The 13,040-nt window shown below is 54.2% G+C and overlaps 2 protein-coding genes across 3 annotated transcripts in view; one reads left to right on the top strand and one right to left on the bottom strand.

The window, feature by feature from the left end:
- The window catches only part of HID1 (HID1 domain containing), a 32,415-nt gene extending 24,611 nt beyond the window's left edge, over positions 1–7,804 (bottom strand). The window contains exon 1 of the mRNA XM_081804551.1: positions 7,800–7,804. The gene's annotated coding sequence lies outside the window, so the exon portion shown is untranslated. The remainder of the gene's footprint in view (positions 1–7,799) is intronic.
- Positions 7,712–13,040, top strand: part of CDR2L (cerebellar degeneration related protein 2 like) — a 14,444-nt gene continuing 9,115 nt past the window's right edge. Inside the window, exon 1 of one of the 2 annotated variants that reach the window (XM_081804555.1) lies at positions 7,712–8,223. In XM_081804555.1, the coding sequence (XP_081660681.1) occupies positions 8,145–8,223 (79 nt within the window). In that variant the 5' untranslated portion in view covers positions 7,712–8,144. The remainder of the gene's footprint in view (positions 8,224–13,040) is intronic. The other variant, XM_081804554.1, reaches the window with a different exon arrangement.

The following is a 13,040-nucleotide window of genomic DNA, read 5'->3' as shown; positions in this document are numbered from 1 at the left end:
AATGAGGAGCCTCTGAAGCAGGGGAATGATGTCGTCGGATGTCATTATGTCTTGGCAAAGTCACTCCAGCTGCTGCAGGAAAGATAAAGTGAACCGAACACTGGGAATCCAGCCGGGGTTGGGGGGGCGAGGTGAGAGATGACCAGGGTTGAGCCAGGCAGTCACAGGTGAGATGGAGAGGAAGAATGTAGGTGATGTCTCCAGGTGGAAGCGTGGAACTTGCTTGTCAATTTGATGTGTGTTCCAGGTGTAACAACCTCCCACCAAACGTGATATACAACAATAACCATTTTATTGTAAATTCTGTGGTCAGTAATTCAGATAGGACCCAGCTGAGGTGGCCTGCGTCTGCTCCATGATGTCTGCAGCCTCAGCTGAGAAGACTAGAAGAGGTAGGGGAGGGTTCACTCAGAACAGCTGGGACCTGGAATCATCTGGAGGCTTCTTTACTCATATATCTGGTGCCTGGGCTGGGAGGACTCAAAGGCTGGACTCAGCTGGGGGTGAAGATGGTAGCCCCAAACATGCAACTTCTACATGCGGCTTAGGTCTCTCACAGCTCTGAGATGGTGTCCCAAAGGGTGCATACAAAAAGAGGGTGTCCCGGGAGAAAGAGGAGGAAGCTGCATGGCCATTTAGTACTGAGCCTGGGAATAACATTTAAAGTCACTTCCACCATACTCTATTAGTCAAAGCAATCACAAGCCCACCAGGTTCAAGGAGAGGGAACCTACACCCACCTCCCCAGTGGAAGAAGTGTCAATGGAGTCGGCGCCATGTTTAAAACTGCGACATTGGGGCTCCTGGATGGCTCAGACAGTAGAGGTGTGACTCTTGATCTTGGGGTTGTAAGTTTGGGCCCCATGTTGGGTGAGGAGATTACTTAAAAATAAAAAATCTTAAAAAAAAACAATAAATCGGTAAAACTGCCCCGCCATGGGTGATTCTGTCCCCCACGCTTCATCCCCCCAAACCCGATCCTTCTCTCTCCTGACCTTTGCCTGTCTTCTCATCTGAGGAAATGGCACCTCCCAGGTGCTCAAGCCCAGAACCCAGTGTCACCTTCGGTGCCTCTCCTCTTGTGACCCCCACATCCAATCCATCACCAAGACCTAATGATGTTATCTCCCAGACAAATATTTTCTACCTCCCTCATCTCCTCTGCCCCCACCTTTGCCAGGGCCCCCATCGCCTTCCCCCTGCAGCAGCCTCCATCCTGCCCCCCCAATCTGTGGAACACCCAAGTCATTATAAAATGCAGCTCACAATGATCCCCAATGAAAACACCTCAGAGCCCTTTGTTCAGAACAGCTTTCGCTGGGCCCCGCCCTGACCTCCAAGGTCCTGCAGGTGCTGGGCATCGCCCCCACCCCACCCCACCCCACTGAGCCCCCAAGTTCCACCCACACCACACAGAGGTCTTCCTTCATTTCCTCAAACTCTCCGAACTCTTTCTGTGCGGTTGTTCCTTCTACCTGGGACATCTGTCCTCCCACTCTCCACGTGGCTGCCCCCTTCTCATCCTTGGGGTCTTATCTCAAACATCCCTTTCCCTGGGAGATTTCCCATTCCCAGCTGTTATTTTAGCGGAATGTGTGTGGACTAGAACTTTAACCATCATTTAAAATCTTTTTGCCTCTTTATTTGGTTTATGTCTGTCTCTCCTGAAATATAAGCTTCAAGCGAGCAGGGACTGGGTCTGTCCGGCGCCCAGCACTGGCCTGACACACAGCAATTCTTTACTGGGTGAATGAATACAAGCAACTCCTGGGTCACAGAAGGTGGACCCACTTTGGTAGTTCACTTCAGCCAATAGGAGCCACACATTTTCACGAACTCTTTCTCAGCTTCAATGTGTAGTTCTTTTAGGAGCCTTTGAGGTGGGGCAAGTGGACAGAGAGAGAAGGAAAGCCAAGGAAACCACTTGTTTCGAGCATCCACTTGTCCCTTCATCAGGCACCTGCTACGGGCCACCCAGAGTTCCTGCCCTCCAGGAGCTCTCAATCTGCCCAGAGGCAGATGGATCCCATGCAGTGGGGCTGCAAGCTGTGATACTGGGAAGCAAGATGCAGTGGGAGCTCAGGCAGCCGGCAGTGAGCAAATGTGCTTGGAACTCCTCCATAGTCTCCGAGGCCCCTGGCTCAGAGGACGCCCCAGCAGGAAGGTAAGGTCCCTGGACAGGTCTCCCCAACCCAACTCAGGAGCCCTGTCAGAAGAGAGATTGTGATAGGCAAGGAATGGATCCTCCAGGTAAAAAAGTTGTAATAAGAATAATGGGAAAGATGGGGTGCCTGGGTGGCTCAGCCGGTTAGGCGTCTGCCTTCAGCTCAGGTCATGATCTCAGTGTCCTGGGATCGAGTCCCGCATCGGGCTCCCTGCTTTGTGGGGAGCCTGCTTCTCCCTCTCTCTCTCTCTCTGTGTCAAATAAATAAATAAAATCTTGAAAAAAAGAATCTGAAAGGCAAACACTGAACAGGGCTCGCATGGCCCAGGCACTGTTCTAAGCACTTGGCCTGTGTCCGCTTCCTGAATGCTCTCAGTAGCCCCATGGGGAGGTCTTTTTTTTTTTTTTTAAGATTTATTTATTTATTTATTTGAGAGAGCCAGAATGAGAGAGAGAGTGTGTACATGAGAGGGAGGAGGGTCAGAGGGAGAAGCAGACTCCCCACTGAGCAGGGATCCGGATGCGGGACTCGATCCCAGGACTCCAGGATCAGGACCCGAGCCGAAGGCAGTCGCTTAACCAACTGAGCCACCCAGGCGCCCCCCACAGGGAGGTCTTAAAGGAGTAAAGGGGGAGGCCACAGGAGGACCCTAAAGGTCACTCCACCGATGGCAGGCCTGGAGGTTTTAAACTGCAGGGATTTGAGGTAGGCATGCGGAAGCACTTCCTGACCAGGAGGATGGTGAGAATCTAAAATAATTCCCCTCTCAGAGCAGACAGTTGTCTGGGACACACTCAGATGGTATATAGGGGACGAGGGGAGGGGGGAGGAGGAGGGGAGGGGGGATGGGCACCCGATGACCTCACTCGCGCCTTATCCCGCCCGGCACTGACTTCAGACTGGGGGAGGGGGGACAGATGGGGCGAGATCATTCAGTGCAATGTGCGCCCAGCGCTGGAACGACGGGTCTGGGGACAGGGAGGGCAGCGCGGCCTGCAAGGGTGGGGGCACCCAAGGAAGGGGTCCTGATATCGCCTGATCCCCTGACCTCCACCCAAGATGCGCAGCGTGCGGGGGCGGTGCGTACCCCGAGGGCCCGGAGGCGCGGGATGCGCACCCTGCCCCTCCCCCAGGGTGACTCGGGTGACTGGGAGCGGCCGGGACCCTCCAACGTCAGCGCTGCCTGCGCAAGCGCCGTCATTTCCGGTGGGCCGGGCTGGGCGGGTGGGTGGCAGGGGCGACTCTGCTGTGGTGTCCGGGTGTCCAGCCCCGCCCTGCGCCCAAGCAGCGCTGGCGGGAGGGCGTTGCGTCGCCGGGTCCCGGCTCCCAGCTCCCCCCGGGATTCCCTATCTGGTCCCACATCCAGGAGCTGGGCTTGCATTTCCAGGGTGCTGGGGAAGCGCTCCTGGTTGCTGGAGTGTGAAGCCAACCCCAGGGGACTCATAATGCCCAAGGCTTGGGGGACATCGGGTCCACCGAGGGCTCTGGCCATCCCAACAAGGAACACCACCCAGTAGGTCTGCCTGACACACCTAGGAGGTACCAGGCTGGGGGCTAACCAAGGTCAGATAGTTGACACTTCTGACTCCTGCGGAGGCCCTCTACCTCCTCAGAGGGAAGGGCCTGAAATGGGTCCCAGAGCTTGCTGGCTGCTAGCTCAGAGAGGCTGAGGAGTTTCCTTCCTCAAAAGCAGATTTGGAGCGCCTGGCTGGCTCAGTCGGAGGAGCATGCCACTCTTGATCTCCAGGCCCTGAGTTCGAGTCCCACCTTGGGTGTAAAGATTACTTAAATAAATAAACTTTATAAAATAAATAAACTTAAAAAAAAAAAAAAGCAGATCTGATTTTCCTTCTCTTGGAATAGTCTAAAAACTGTTAAGTCTGGCCTGAAGGCACAGGGAGTGATCCCAGTGGGCAAGGAGCCTGGGGTTCCTATGCACCAACTCAGGCAAAGGGCCTGGCACAGGGTTGGTACGCAGCATGCACCTCCGATTCCTCAGCCAGCCACAGCTCTGCAGGTCACCTGGACCTCCACTCTCTGTCCCCTGCAGAGGGAGATAAGGAAGCCCCACTGACCTGGCAGAGTTGGTTTCCCAGCATTGGCCCATACCAGCCTCATGAGAATCCAGCCTCAATCACCCTGCCTATTGGTGGGATGGCAATGAGAATCCAGCCTTTGTAACATGTTTGTCCCTGCCAGGTGATGCTTCTGGGGCTGGGGCAGGAGGAGGGTGGCTACAGGAGAGGAGAGCCATGCTGAGGATCTGGCCAGTATGGTAAAGGCCAAAGGCTGGGAGGTGACACAGGATCTGGATGTTTGCAAACATGGGGGTCATCTAAGTCATCACTGAAAGCATCCTTAGCTCCAGGGGTTGGAGATGAATCTTCAGATGGGGGCTGCCTTTAGTTGCTCTTACTAGCATCCTCACTGTCCAGACTTGGGAAATTGAGGCAGCCCTCCCCAGGCCCTGGCCCTCAGCCCTTGGCCCCTGCTCTCCTCTTGGGACTTCCTAAACTCCCTGAGGGCAGCTCTCCCACAGAGCTGCAGAATGAAGAAATGAACAGATGGGAGGAGGACTTGGTGAGTTTGAAGTGCTGACCAGATCCCTTTGGAACTTACTCCTCCTCCCCCCGCCCCCATCCTGCAACCTGCTGGTCCCTTAGACTCATTTCTATCCCCAGCTCAATGAATGGCATCACCATCCCTGGTTACTGGAGCCAGAAGTCTAAAACATCACTCTGATTCTTCAGTCGGCTCATCTGCAAACTGGTCTTGCCTCCAAGCTGGTCTTGCTTCCACTCTTGCTCCCTCCCCTCCAATCCGTGCTCCAAAATTGCCAGTGATATTTTACAACTGAAAATGAGAAGCCTTCTACTCGTTCTCTTTGTCCAGCTGGGGGAAAAAAATATCCCAATTCCTTCCCATGGCCCTAACTCTGATTTCATCTCTCCTTTATCCACTCCACTCAGTTATACCAGCCTTCCGTCAGTTCCTAATATATGTCAAGCTCTTTTTGCCTGAAGGGTTTTGCCCTTGCTGTTGCCTCTGCCTGGAACATTCTCCCCCTAGAGCTTGGCACGGCTGGCACGATCTCATCCTTTAGGTATTAGCTTAGAGGTCACCTTCTGAGGAAGGTCTTTTCTGAACACTGAATCTAAACCTTGCCCCAAACTTGCTTCCAGAACCCTGTTAATTTCCTTCATAGCACACATTGCAGGTTGTAATAACTTATTTGTCCCCACTAGAATGAAGGATGCACAAGAGCAGAGACTGCCTATGTCTCAGCCATAGATTTCTTTTTCTTCTTAAGTAAACTATGTTATTGAAGTATAACCTATATTCAAAGAAATGTGTACATCCTGAGTGTACAGGCTGGGGTGCCTGTTTGGTTCAGTTAGTAGAGCATGTGACTCTTGATCTCAGGGTCATTAATTCAAGCCCCACATTGGGCATGGAGCCTACTTAAAAAAAAAAAACAAAAAACTAAGTGTATAAGTCAATGATTGTCACAAATGAACACACCTGTGTAACCAGCACCCAGATCAGGAAATAAAACATTCCCATCCCCTCAGAGTTCCCCACATGACTCTTGAAAGCTAAATACTATCCTGGTCAGATTCATTTTTGCCAGTTTTGAACTTTATATAAATTGAATGATCCCTAATGATGCTCACATCCCCAGAACTTTTAAATGTTACCTTGCATAGCAAAGGGAACTTTGCAGATGTGATTGAGTTAAGGACCTTGAGATGGGGAGATTATGCTGGATTATTGGGCGGGCTCAGTGTCATCATAGGCTCTTTAAAAGCAGAAGAGGGAAGCAGAAAGGTCAGAGTGATGCAGTATGAGAAAGATTCAACTTGCTGTTGATGGCTTTGAAGATGAAAGAAGGGGGACACAAGTCAAGCAATGTGGGTGGTCTTTAGAAGGAGCAAAAAGCAAGGAAACCGATTCTTCCCTAGAGCTTCCAGAATGGAATACAGCCTTGGAGACACCTGTATTTGAGCCAGTGAGAGCCATGTTGGACTTCTAACCTACAAAACTGTCCGCCAGTAAGTTTGTGTTGTTTCACATCACTAAATTTGGGGTAAATTGTTACAGAAACACTAGGAAACTAATAAAAGTATTTACTTTTTATGTCTGGCATCTTTCACTCAACATTTTATTTATACTGTACAACATTCCATTGCACGCATATACCACATTTTATTCATCGACTATTGATGGACATTTGGGTTGTTTCCAGTTTGGGCTATTTTCAGTTGTGCTGCTATGAACATTCTTGTACATGTCTTTCATTAACATATCCACATATTTCTGTTGCACATATATAGGAACAGAATGGCTGGATTATAGCATCCATATATGATGGATGCTTCGATGCATTCCCCAGACTCCCTTTCAGAACTGAAGGATTTGTTCCCCCAGCTTCTGGGAAGTCCTCAGCTGCCAGCCCTCTCTAAGAAGAGAGGAGCTGAAAAGAGCTCCTTTGCCTAAGATCACACTGCTTGTCATTCACCACCTGCATCCATTCAATGACTTGTGTACATGGGGCCCTCTCCCCATTGCCCTCTCCCCATTGCCACTTGGAATAGCTTTGGAAGGTCTCTCCGGATTCAGAGCTGTCCAGAGTCAGGGGAGGCTTTTGTTAAGGTCACATCTCAACCCAATTCCTCCCTATGCAAACCCTGTTTCCTTCTCTTTCCCTGCAAGGGTTGATGCTTCTAAAGAAGTTGAACATTTTGTCACATGTTTGTTGGGTCATTTGGTCATTTGTAAAGTGCCTGGTCAAGTCTTTTACCCACTTTTCTACTGGGCTGTCTTTCCTGTGGATTTGCAGGTATTCTTTCTATATTCTGGATACAAGCCCTTTGTTGGATATATTTGCCACATATATTCAGAGTTGGATATACTCAGGATGCCTCAACAGTCCTAATAACAATCAGTTACACGAATGCTCATGAATGCTTGAGTCTGATAACTCCTTTAAGGAAAGAATGCTTAGAAGGTGAAATTGGGTATGGTTTTAACTGTTGTAACTGGATATAGCATATGGAAAGAGAGGGAAGGGGAGGGAAACAGGACCTTAAAGGGAAAGGTCCAGAATGCAGGTAACACACCCTCAAACTTCGCCACTCCTGGCCTGAGGCGTCCAGCCACAGATATTTAAACACACAACTTCTCAAAGGTAATCGTAAATAAATATTCATTCAAAGAGTGTCCATGGAAGGTCCTAAATGGCCAGCCTCTTCTAGGCACTAAGGAGCCAGCTGTGAACAAGAGAGGCACGATCTGTGCTTTCAGGAGATCTAAAGGGAGAGAGAGAGATAACAGCAGGTAAACAAAATAAAATCATTTCAGACAGTGAGCGGTAAACCGAAGGGGTCGGGCGTTAGGGGGAGGAGGAGGTTGAACCAGCAACGGCCCCACCAGGGCACCAGGGAGATCCCGCCCTCGTCCCCGCCTCCATATTTGCATACGTCTCCTGACTGGCCAGCGGCGGCCGGCCCCACCTCTCGGAGCAGGCGGCTAGGGAAGCGCGGGGCGGACCCCGCCAAGATGCAGCGGCGGCTCCGGGTGTCGCCGGGCGGGCAGGGGGCAGCGCGGGCCGGAGCCGGGCAGGGGGCGCCCCCCGCGGCCCCCGCGCACTCCTAGCGCCCCAGACGTGCCGGCGGACTCCGACCGTCCTTGCCACCGTCCCGCCCGCCGTCTCCGCCCCTCCACCCTTTGTGCCGCCGCCGTCCGGTGCCCCCGGCTCCGCAGGACCCCGGCCGGGCCGGACGCCGCGGCGCGCTAGGCCCGCGTGGGCGTCGGGTCGGCGGCCGATGGCGAGGGGGCGCGGCGCGGGCGGGGGCGCTGCAGCCCGAGTCCGCGACGCGGGAGGCCCGGCCGGCCTCCGCCGCATTGTCCCGGGCCCCGCGCCCCGGCCCTGAGCCGCGCCGCCGCAGCGCCCGCCTGCCGCCCGCCGCCCGCGGGGCCATGCGGAGAGCCGCCGGGATGGAGGACTTCTCCACAGAGGAAGAGGAGCCCTGGTACGACCAGCAGGACCTGGAACAGGGTGAGCACGGGGGCGTGGGTGCGGCGGGAGAGCGGGGTGCGCCCGGCGACCCCTGTCCGCTTCTCCATTGTTGAGCAGTATCACCCCGGGGAGGGCTGGGCTGGACCCGGAGCGCCGGACTCCGAGGGGTGATGTGTCTGGAGAATCGGGACGTGGAGAGAGGGAACGCTGCCCGGGAAGACCCGGGCGGGACCCGCGAAGCCGTGCAAAAGTGGGGGGAGCGGCCTTTCTTTTTCCCTGAACCACAGGGGCATACTTCACCCAGCTCACCCACCCCATCTTAGAGGCAGGAACTGTCCAGGCGCCCCTGGTATTGTTGGGGGCCTGAGTACTGGCTGGAAGTCTTTGAAGGCCGGGAGGTGGCTCCTTGGTTATGTTTTGCTGAGAGGAGAGCGAGAGAGAGAGAGAGTGAGAGTGAGTGAGAGTGAGTGTGAGTGTGTGTGTGTGTGTGTGTGTGTGTGTGTGTAGCGGAAAGTTATCCCATTCCAAATCCAGTGGCACCCTTCCCTGCCAGGATTCCTGAGCTCTGAAACTCCCAGAAAGTTTCCCCAACTCCCTTACCCTCCACCCAGGGAAGGTATAGGGGTTTGGGGACCCTGCTGGCCAAGAAGCAGCAAAAACTTGGAGTCTCCAATCTGCCTTCCTGAGGGGAAGGGGGTCCCCTGGCCCTTTCCCTCCCAGCCCTCTCTCAAATGACTCATGGTTCAGAGGGAACCAGGTTTGGGAATTCTGAGCAATGCACCAGACTAGAGCCTGAGTAAAGTGGGAGCCACCTCCCCCACTCCCATCTGAGGGTAGAGAGGGTGGCTGGAAGGGGGTTAGAATCTGGTGATGAGGTGGCCAAGGTGACATCACTCCAGGCAGGGGGCGGAGCTGTGGGACAGGAAGCAGGAGGAGGCCTAAGAGGGTCAGGGCCAAGGTCTCCTGGAACAGCGTCAAATCCACCCTCTCTTCCCCCAAAGTGCCTCATTCTTGGACGGTTAGAGCTGGAGTGGCAAGGAAACATGTCTAGGAGAAGTGACTACCATCACTCAGCAAGCCAGGCGAGTGTGGACACAAGTCTGGTCCAGTGTGTACTAACACCCCTGCTCTGAGTCGCCGTCCACTGGGGCCCCCAGATGCCTAGCTTTGCCCTCGTGTGAGACATCTACCCAGATCCTGGAGCCTTTGTTTCCTGGCCCTGACCCACATCCCCACGTGGCAAGATTTGCTGGTAGATGAGACTGTCCTTGTACTCGGGAGCGTGGGTTAATCAGAGCCTCTGGGACCAGTGTGGGACTGGGGTGCTGGGCTGAACTCTGCCATAGTCTTTGCCCTGGAGTCTACCTCAGCCTCCCTGCGTGGAGTATGGTGTCCAGTACGGGCTGTGACAACCCCCTCCCCTATCCTGGGCACCACCCCCCAAATTTTGCATCCCACAAACACCTCCTCGGGCTGACACTTAAGTGTCGGACACCGTCCTGGGAGCTGGGATAGTCTCAGCCCTGGCCTCCTGGGTGCACCTGGGCAGGCGGAGGTGGGCCTATAACTAAGTGTGGGTGTTAGGATGCAGTAAGAGGGCTTCATGGAAGAGGCAGGCCTAGATGGAAAGACTGGAAGCTGGGCGCCTGGGAAGATGGCTTCCCAGGAGGCTGATGCTGATATTGCTGCTGTCTCATTTCATTCCCGCACCCCTAACAAAGTCTCTGGCATGCTGCCCAGCCCAGATGTGGGAGGAAGGAGCCAGAGAGTAGGGGTGGGAGACGTGCTGCTTCCGGAGAGCGAGAGGTGTCGAGATCCGAGCTTGGCTGGGCAGCCATGCTCTGGGACCAAGGTAGGGGCTGGCCTTGCTGGTCTGCAGTAGCCGGCCTTGTCTTGTGGCCCCAGGAGTAGCCAGGGCCCAGGAATAAGGAGGGAAACCAGAAATGAGGCAGTGTCTGAAGAAATCAGGGTTTGTGACCTAAAAACAAATGTCCCCTCACCCTGGGCGAGGGCTGAAGGTTCTTATCTGAGATCTATATGATTATTATTTTTTTAAGATTTTATTTATTTATTCATGAGAGACAGAGAGAGAGAGAGAGAGGCAGAGGGAGAAGCAGGCTCCCCGCAGAGCAGGGAGCCCGATGTGGGACTCGATCCCAGGACCCCGGGATCATGACCTGAGCCGAAGGCAGACACTTAACCATCTGAGCCACCCAGGCGCCCTGTATGATTTTTTTTTTTTTAAGATTTTATTTATTTGAGGGGCGCCTGGGTGGCTCAGTCGTTAAGTGTCTGCCTTCAGCTCAGGTCATGATCCCAGGTTCAGCTCAGGTTCAGCTCAGGTTCAGCCCAGGTTCGGCTCAGATACCTCACACTTTGTAGACGGATGCCTCCAGACGCCTTCACACTTTGTAGATGTTTGTAGATGTCTCCGTAGTGAGAGCAGAGGGCCTTCTGCTATGAGACTCACAAAGGTTTCTGCAAAAGCCCCTCTGAGCTGGAGGGTGAATAGGGGCTGCCTGGGCGTTAGAGGTGGAGGGAACACAGTACCAACCAAGGTACAGAGCAATGTGAGAAGACCACCCACGGCTAGAAGGTAGGAGCCATCTGGAGTGCCAGCGGTGGGCTCTCGGGAAACCTCAGGCACAGTCACTGCAGTGGCACCTCTTAGAGCCCAGCACGGACAGCTGGATGATGGCGTGAAGCATGGGCCAAAGGCCAGCCGCACGGGCGATCAGGTGCCTGTTGCACCCCCTTTCCCTGTCCCCAGTGCCTCTGAGTGGCTCAGAAGGTGGTTTGCTCAGCCAGCCTGGCCTCCCCTCTGTATTTGTCTCCCCCTGTCCTGAGGGCAGCCCCAACTGTACTTTCTGGAAGCTTGGCCTTCCAGATGCTGTTGGACCTGGATGCTGTTTTTTCCCAGTGCGGGGAGGCGGCTGGGACAAGCAAGGCCCTAGATCCTCACCATGTTCCCTCCACCCACCGACATCAGCACCTGTAAAAATAGAAAAAGCCATCGATCGTTAAACACAGGTTCTCTCTCTCTGCCCGCCTCCGCTCCTGACCTTGCACCAGGCATGGCAGGCCCTGTGGTACCTCTTTCCGAGCTGAGACAGGGCTGCTGAGTCACAGACTTGAAGACCTGGGTGCCTGACCTTGAGTCTCAGCCTTGGGCCAGAGCTCTGACATGGCAAGGGGGGGGTGGTGACCGGAGCCCAGTTGTGTGGACCCAGAGCTCCTGACATTTGTGCCCTGGAGGTTGTAAGCAGGAACCCTGCAGCCCTGCCAGGTGGTAGATTGCCTCTTCCCACCCACTTTATCTTTGTCCCTTCATCCCTGTGCCTGTCCCCTGTCCCTTTCCTACCTCTCTGCTCCAGAGTCTGTGGGTCCCACCCCAACCCCAACCAGTGGGGACAGTGGGGTTTCAGGGTTTCTTTTCAAAGACATCCTCGTGGCTCCCAGCCATTCCCTCTCAGGCCTTTAGGGCATTGCTCATGGGGAGCACATCAGCAGGCACTCAGAGGGCAAAACTGCTGAAGCCCACTACAGGAGACCCCAGAAAATCCCAGGGTCCAGGTGGGGGGGTGCCCATTTAGACTTGGTACCTCCCCCCAGCTTGGTCCAGTGTGACCATTAATCCAGCCATGACAGGCTATTTATGACTCCAGCGTCTACTTCCTGCTTAGCCAGCTCCCCCATTCTCCCACCCCGAGGCCTCCCCCACCCCTGGTCCAAGGGGAGCTGTACACCGCCCCCCCGCCCCCCGGAGCCCAGAGCCATCACCAGCCCTCTGCTAGCTAGTGTACCTTCCCCAGTACTTGGCTCCAGCCAGTCCCCTGCTCTGCAGCTTCTAGACTTCTCCCGTGATCCCTCCTGGCAACTTCGACCAGCTTAGCTTACATTGTGATCCGGTTTCCCCGAGACAGTCTCTGAGGTGCTCCCCGACCCCAAACAGCTTCTATTGTGTTCCTCCCCACCCCTGAGTCACTGGGCGGCCTGGTTACATTCGCTGCCTTCACAGGGCAAGCTTCTGTGTCCTTGGTTTATAGTGACTTGCAGCTGCCCCAGCCCAGCGGTAGAAATACACACACAGCTCAGGTGCTCACCTGGCAAGAAAAGCGCAAAATGCAGCTGTTTGTGGCCTTTCCTCACTCAGCTTCGGAGCCTGAGGTCTTGGACTCTAGGTTAAGCTACAGGAACTCCAAGCAGTCCACCCATGGAGCGTGTACCCCAATGCCAGCATCGGTAGCAATGGCCTCTTCACAGGCCACCTGCCAGTTCCCAGAGGAGAAAGCCCCGATGAGTGTGGCCCTCTGTTCTTTTCCATTGCTACCTGAGTTGTTTGATACTGTTTGGGGATGAGCCATATGTTCACCATCACATTTCAGAAAGTAGGAAGATGGTGTGGCTGCCTCATCACGAAGCGGGGGTGGTCTTGCTGGGCTCCCGAATTCGCACCAAGCACGCAACCTAACGTAGGGCTGCGCTATGATACTCACATCAAACCTCACACTTTGTAGACGGATGCCTCCAGACGCCTTCACACTTTGTAGATGTTTGCCCAACTTATAGTTCATAAATTCGTACTGCAAGTGGCCCCATTCCCCTCCCAGTCTGTATTAGGTAACTGGTTTTTCTCGCCATCATCATCCGAAGTTCATTGCTCAAAGCTGAAGGTTCTTATCTGAGATCTATATGATTATTTTTTTTAAAGATTTTATTTATTATTCATGAGAGACAGAGAGAGAGAGAGAGAGAGAGGCAGAGGGAGAAGCAGGCTCCCAAGGAGCAGGGAGCCCGATGTGGGACTCGATCCCAGGACCCTGGGATCATGACCTGAGCCGAAGGCAGACGCTTAA

This window comes from Leptonychotes weddellii, chromosome 15 (genome assembly GCF_054177405.1).
Source record: "Leptonychotes weddellii isolate Sample4059 chromosome 15, ASM5417740v2, whole genome shotgun sequence".
Lineage (NCBI taxonomy): Eukaryota > Metazoa > Chordata > Mammalia > Carnivora > Phocidae > Leptonychotes > Leptonychotes weddellii.
This window is presented reverse-complemented; position numbering and strand designations above follow the sequence as displayed.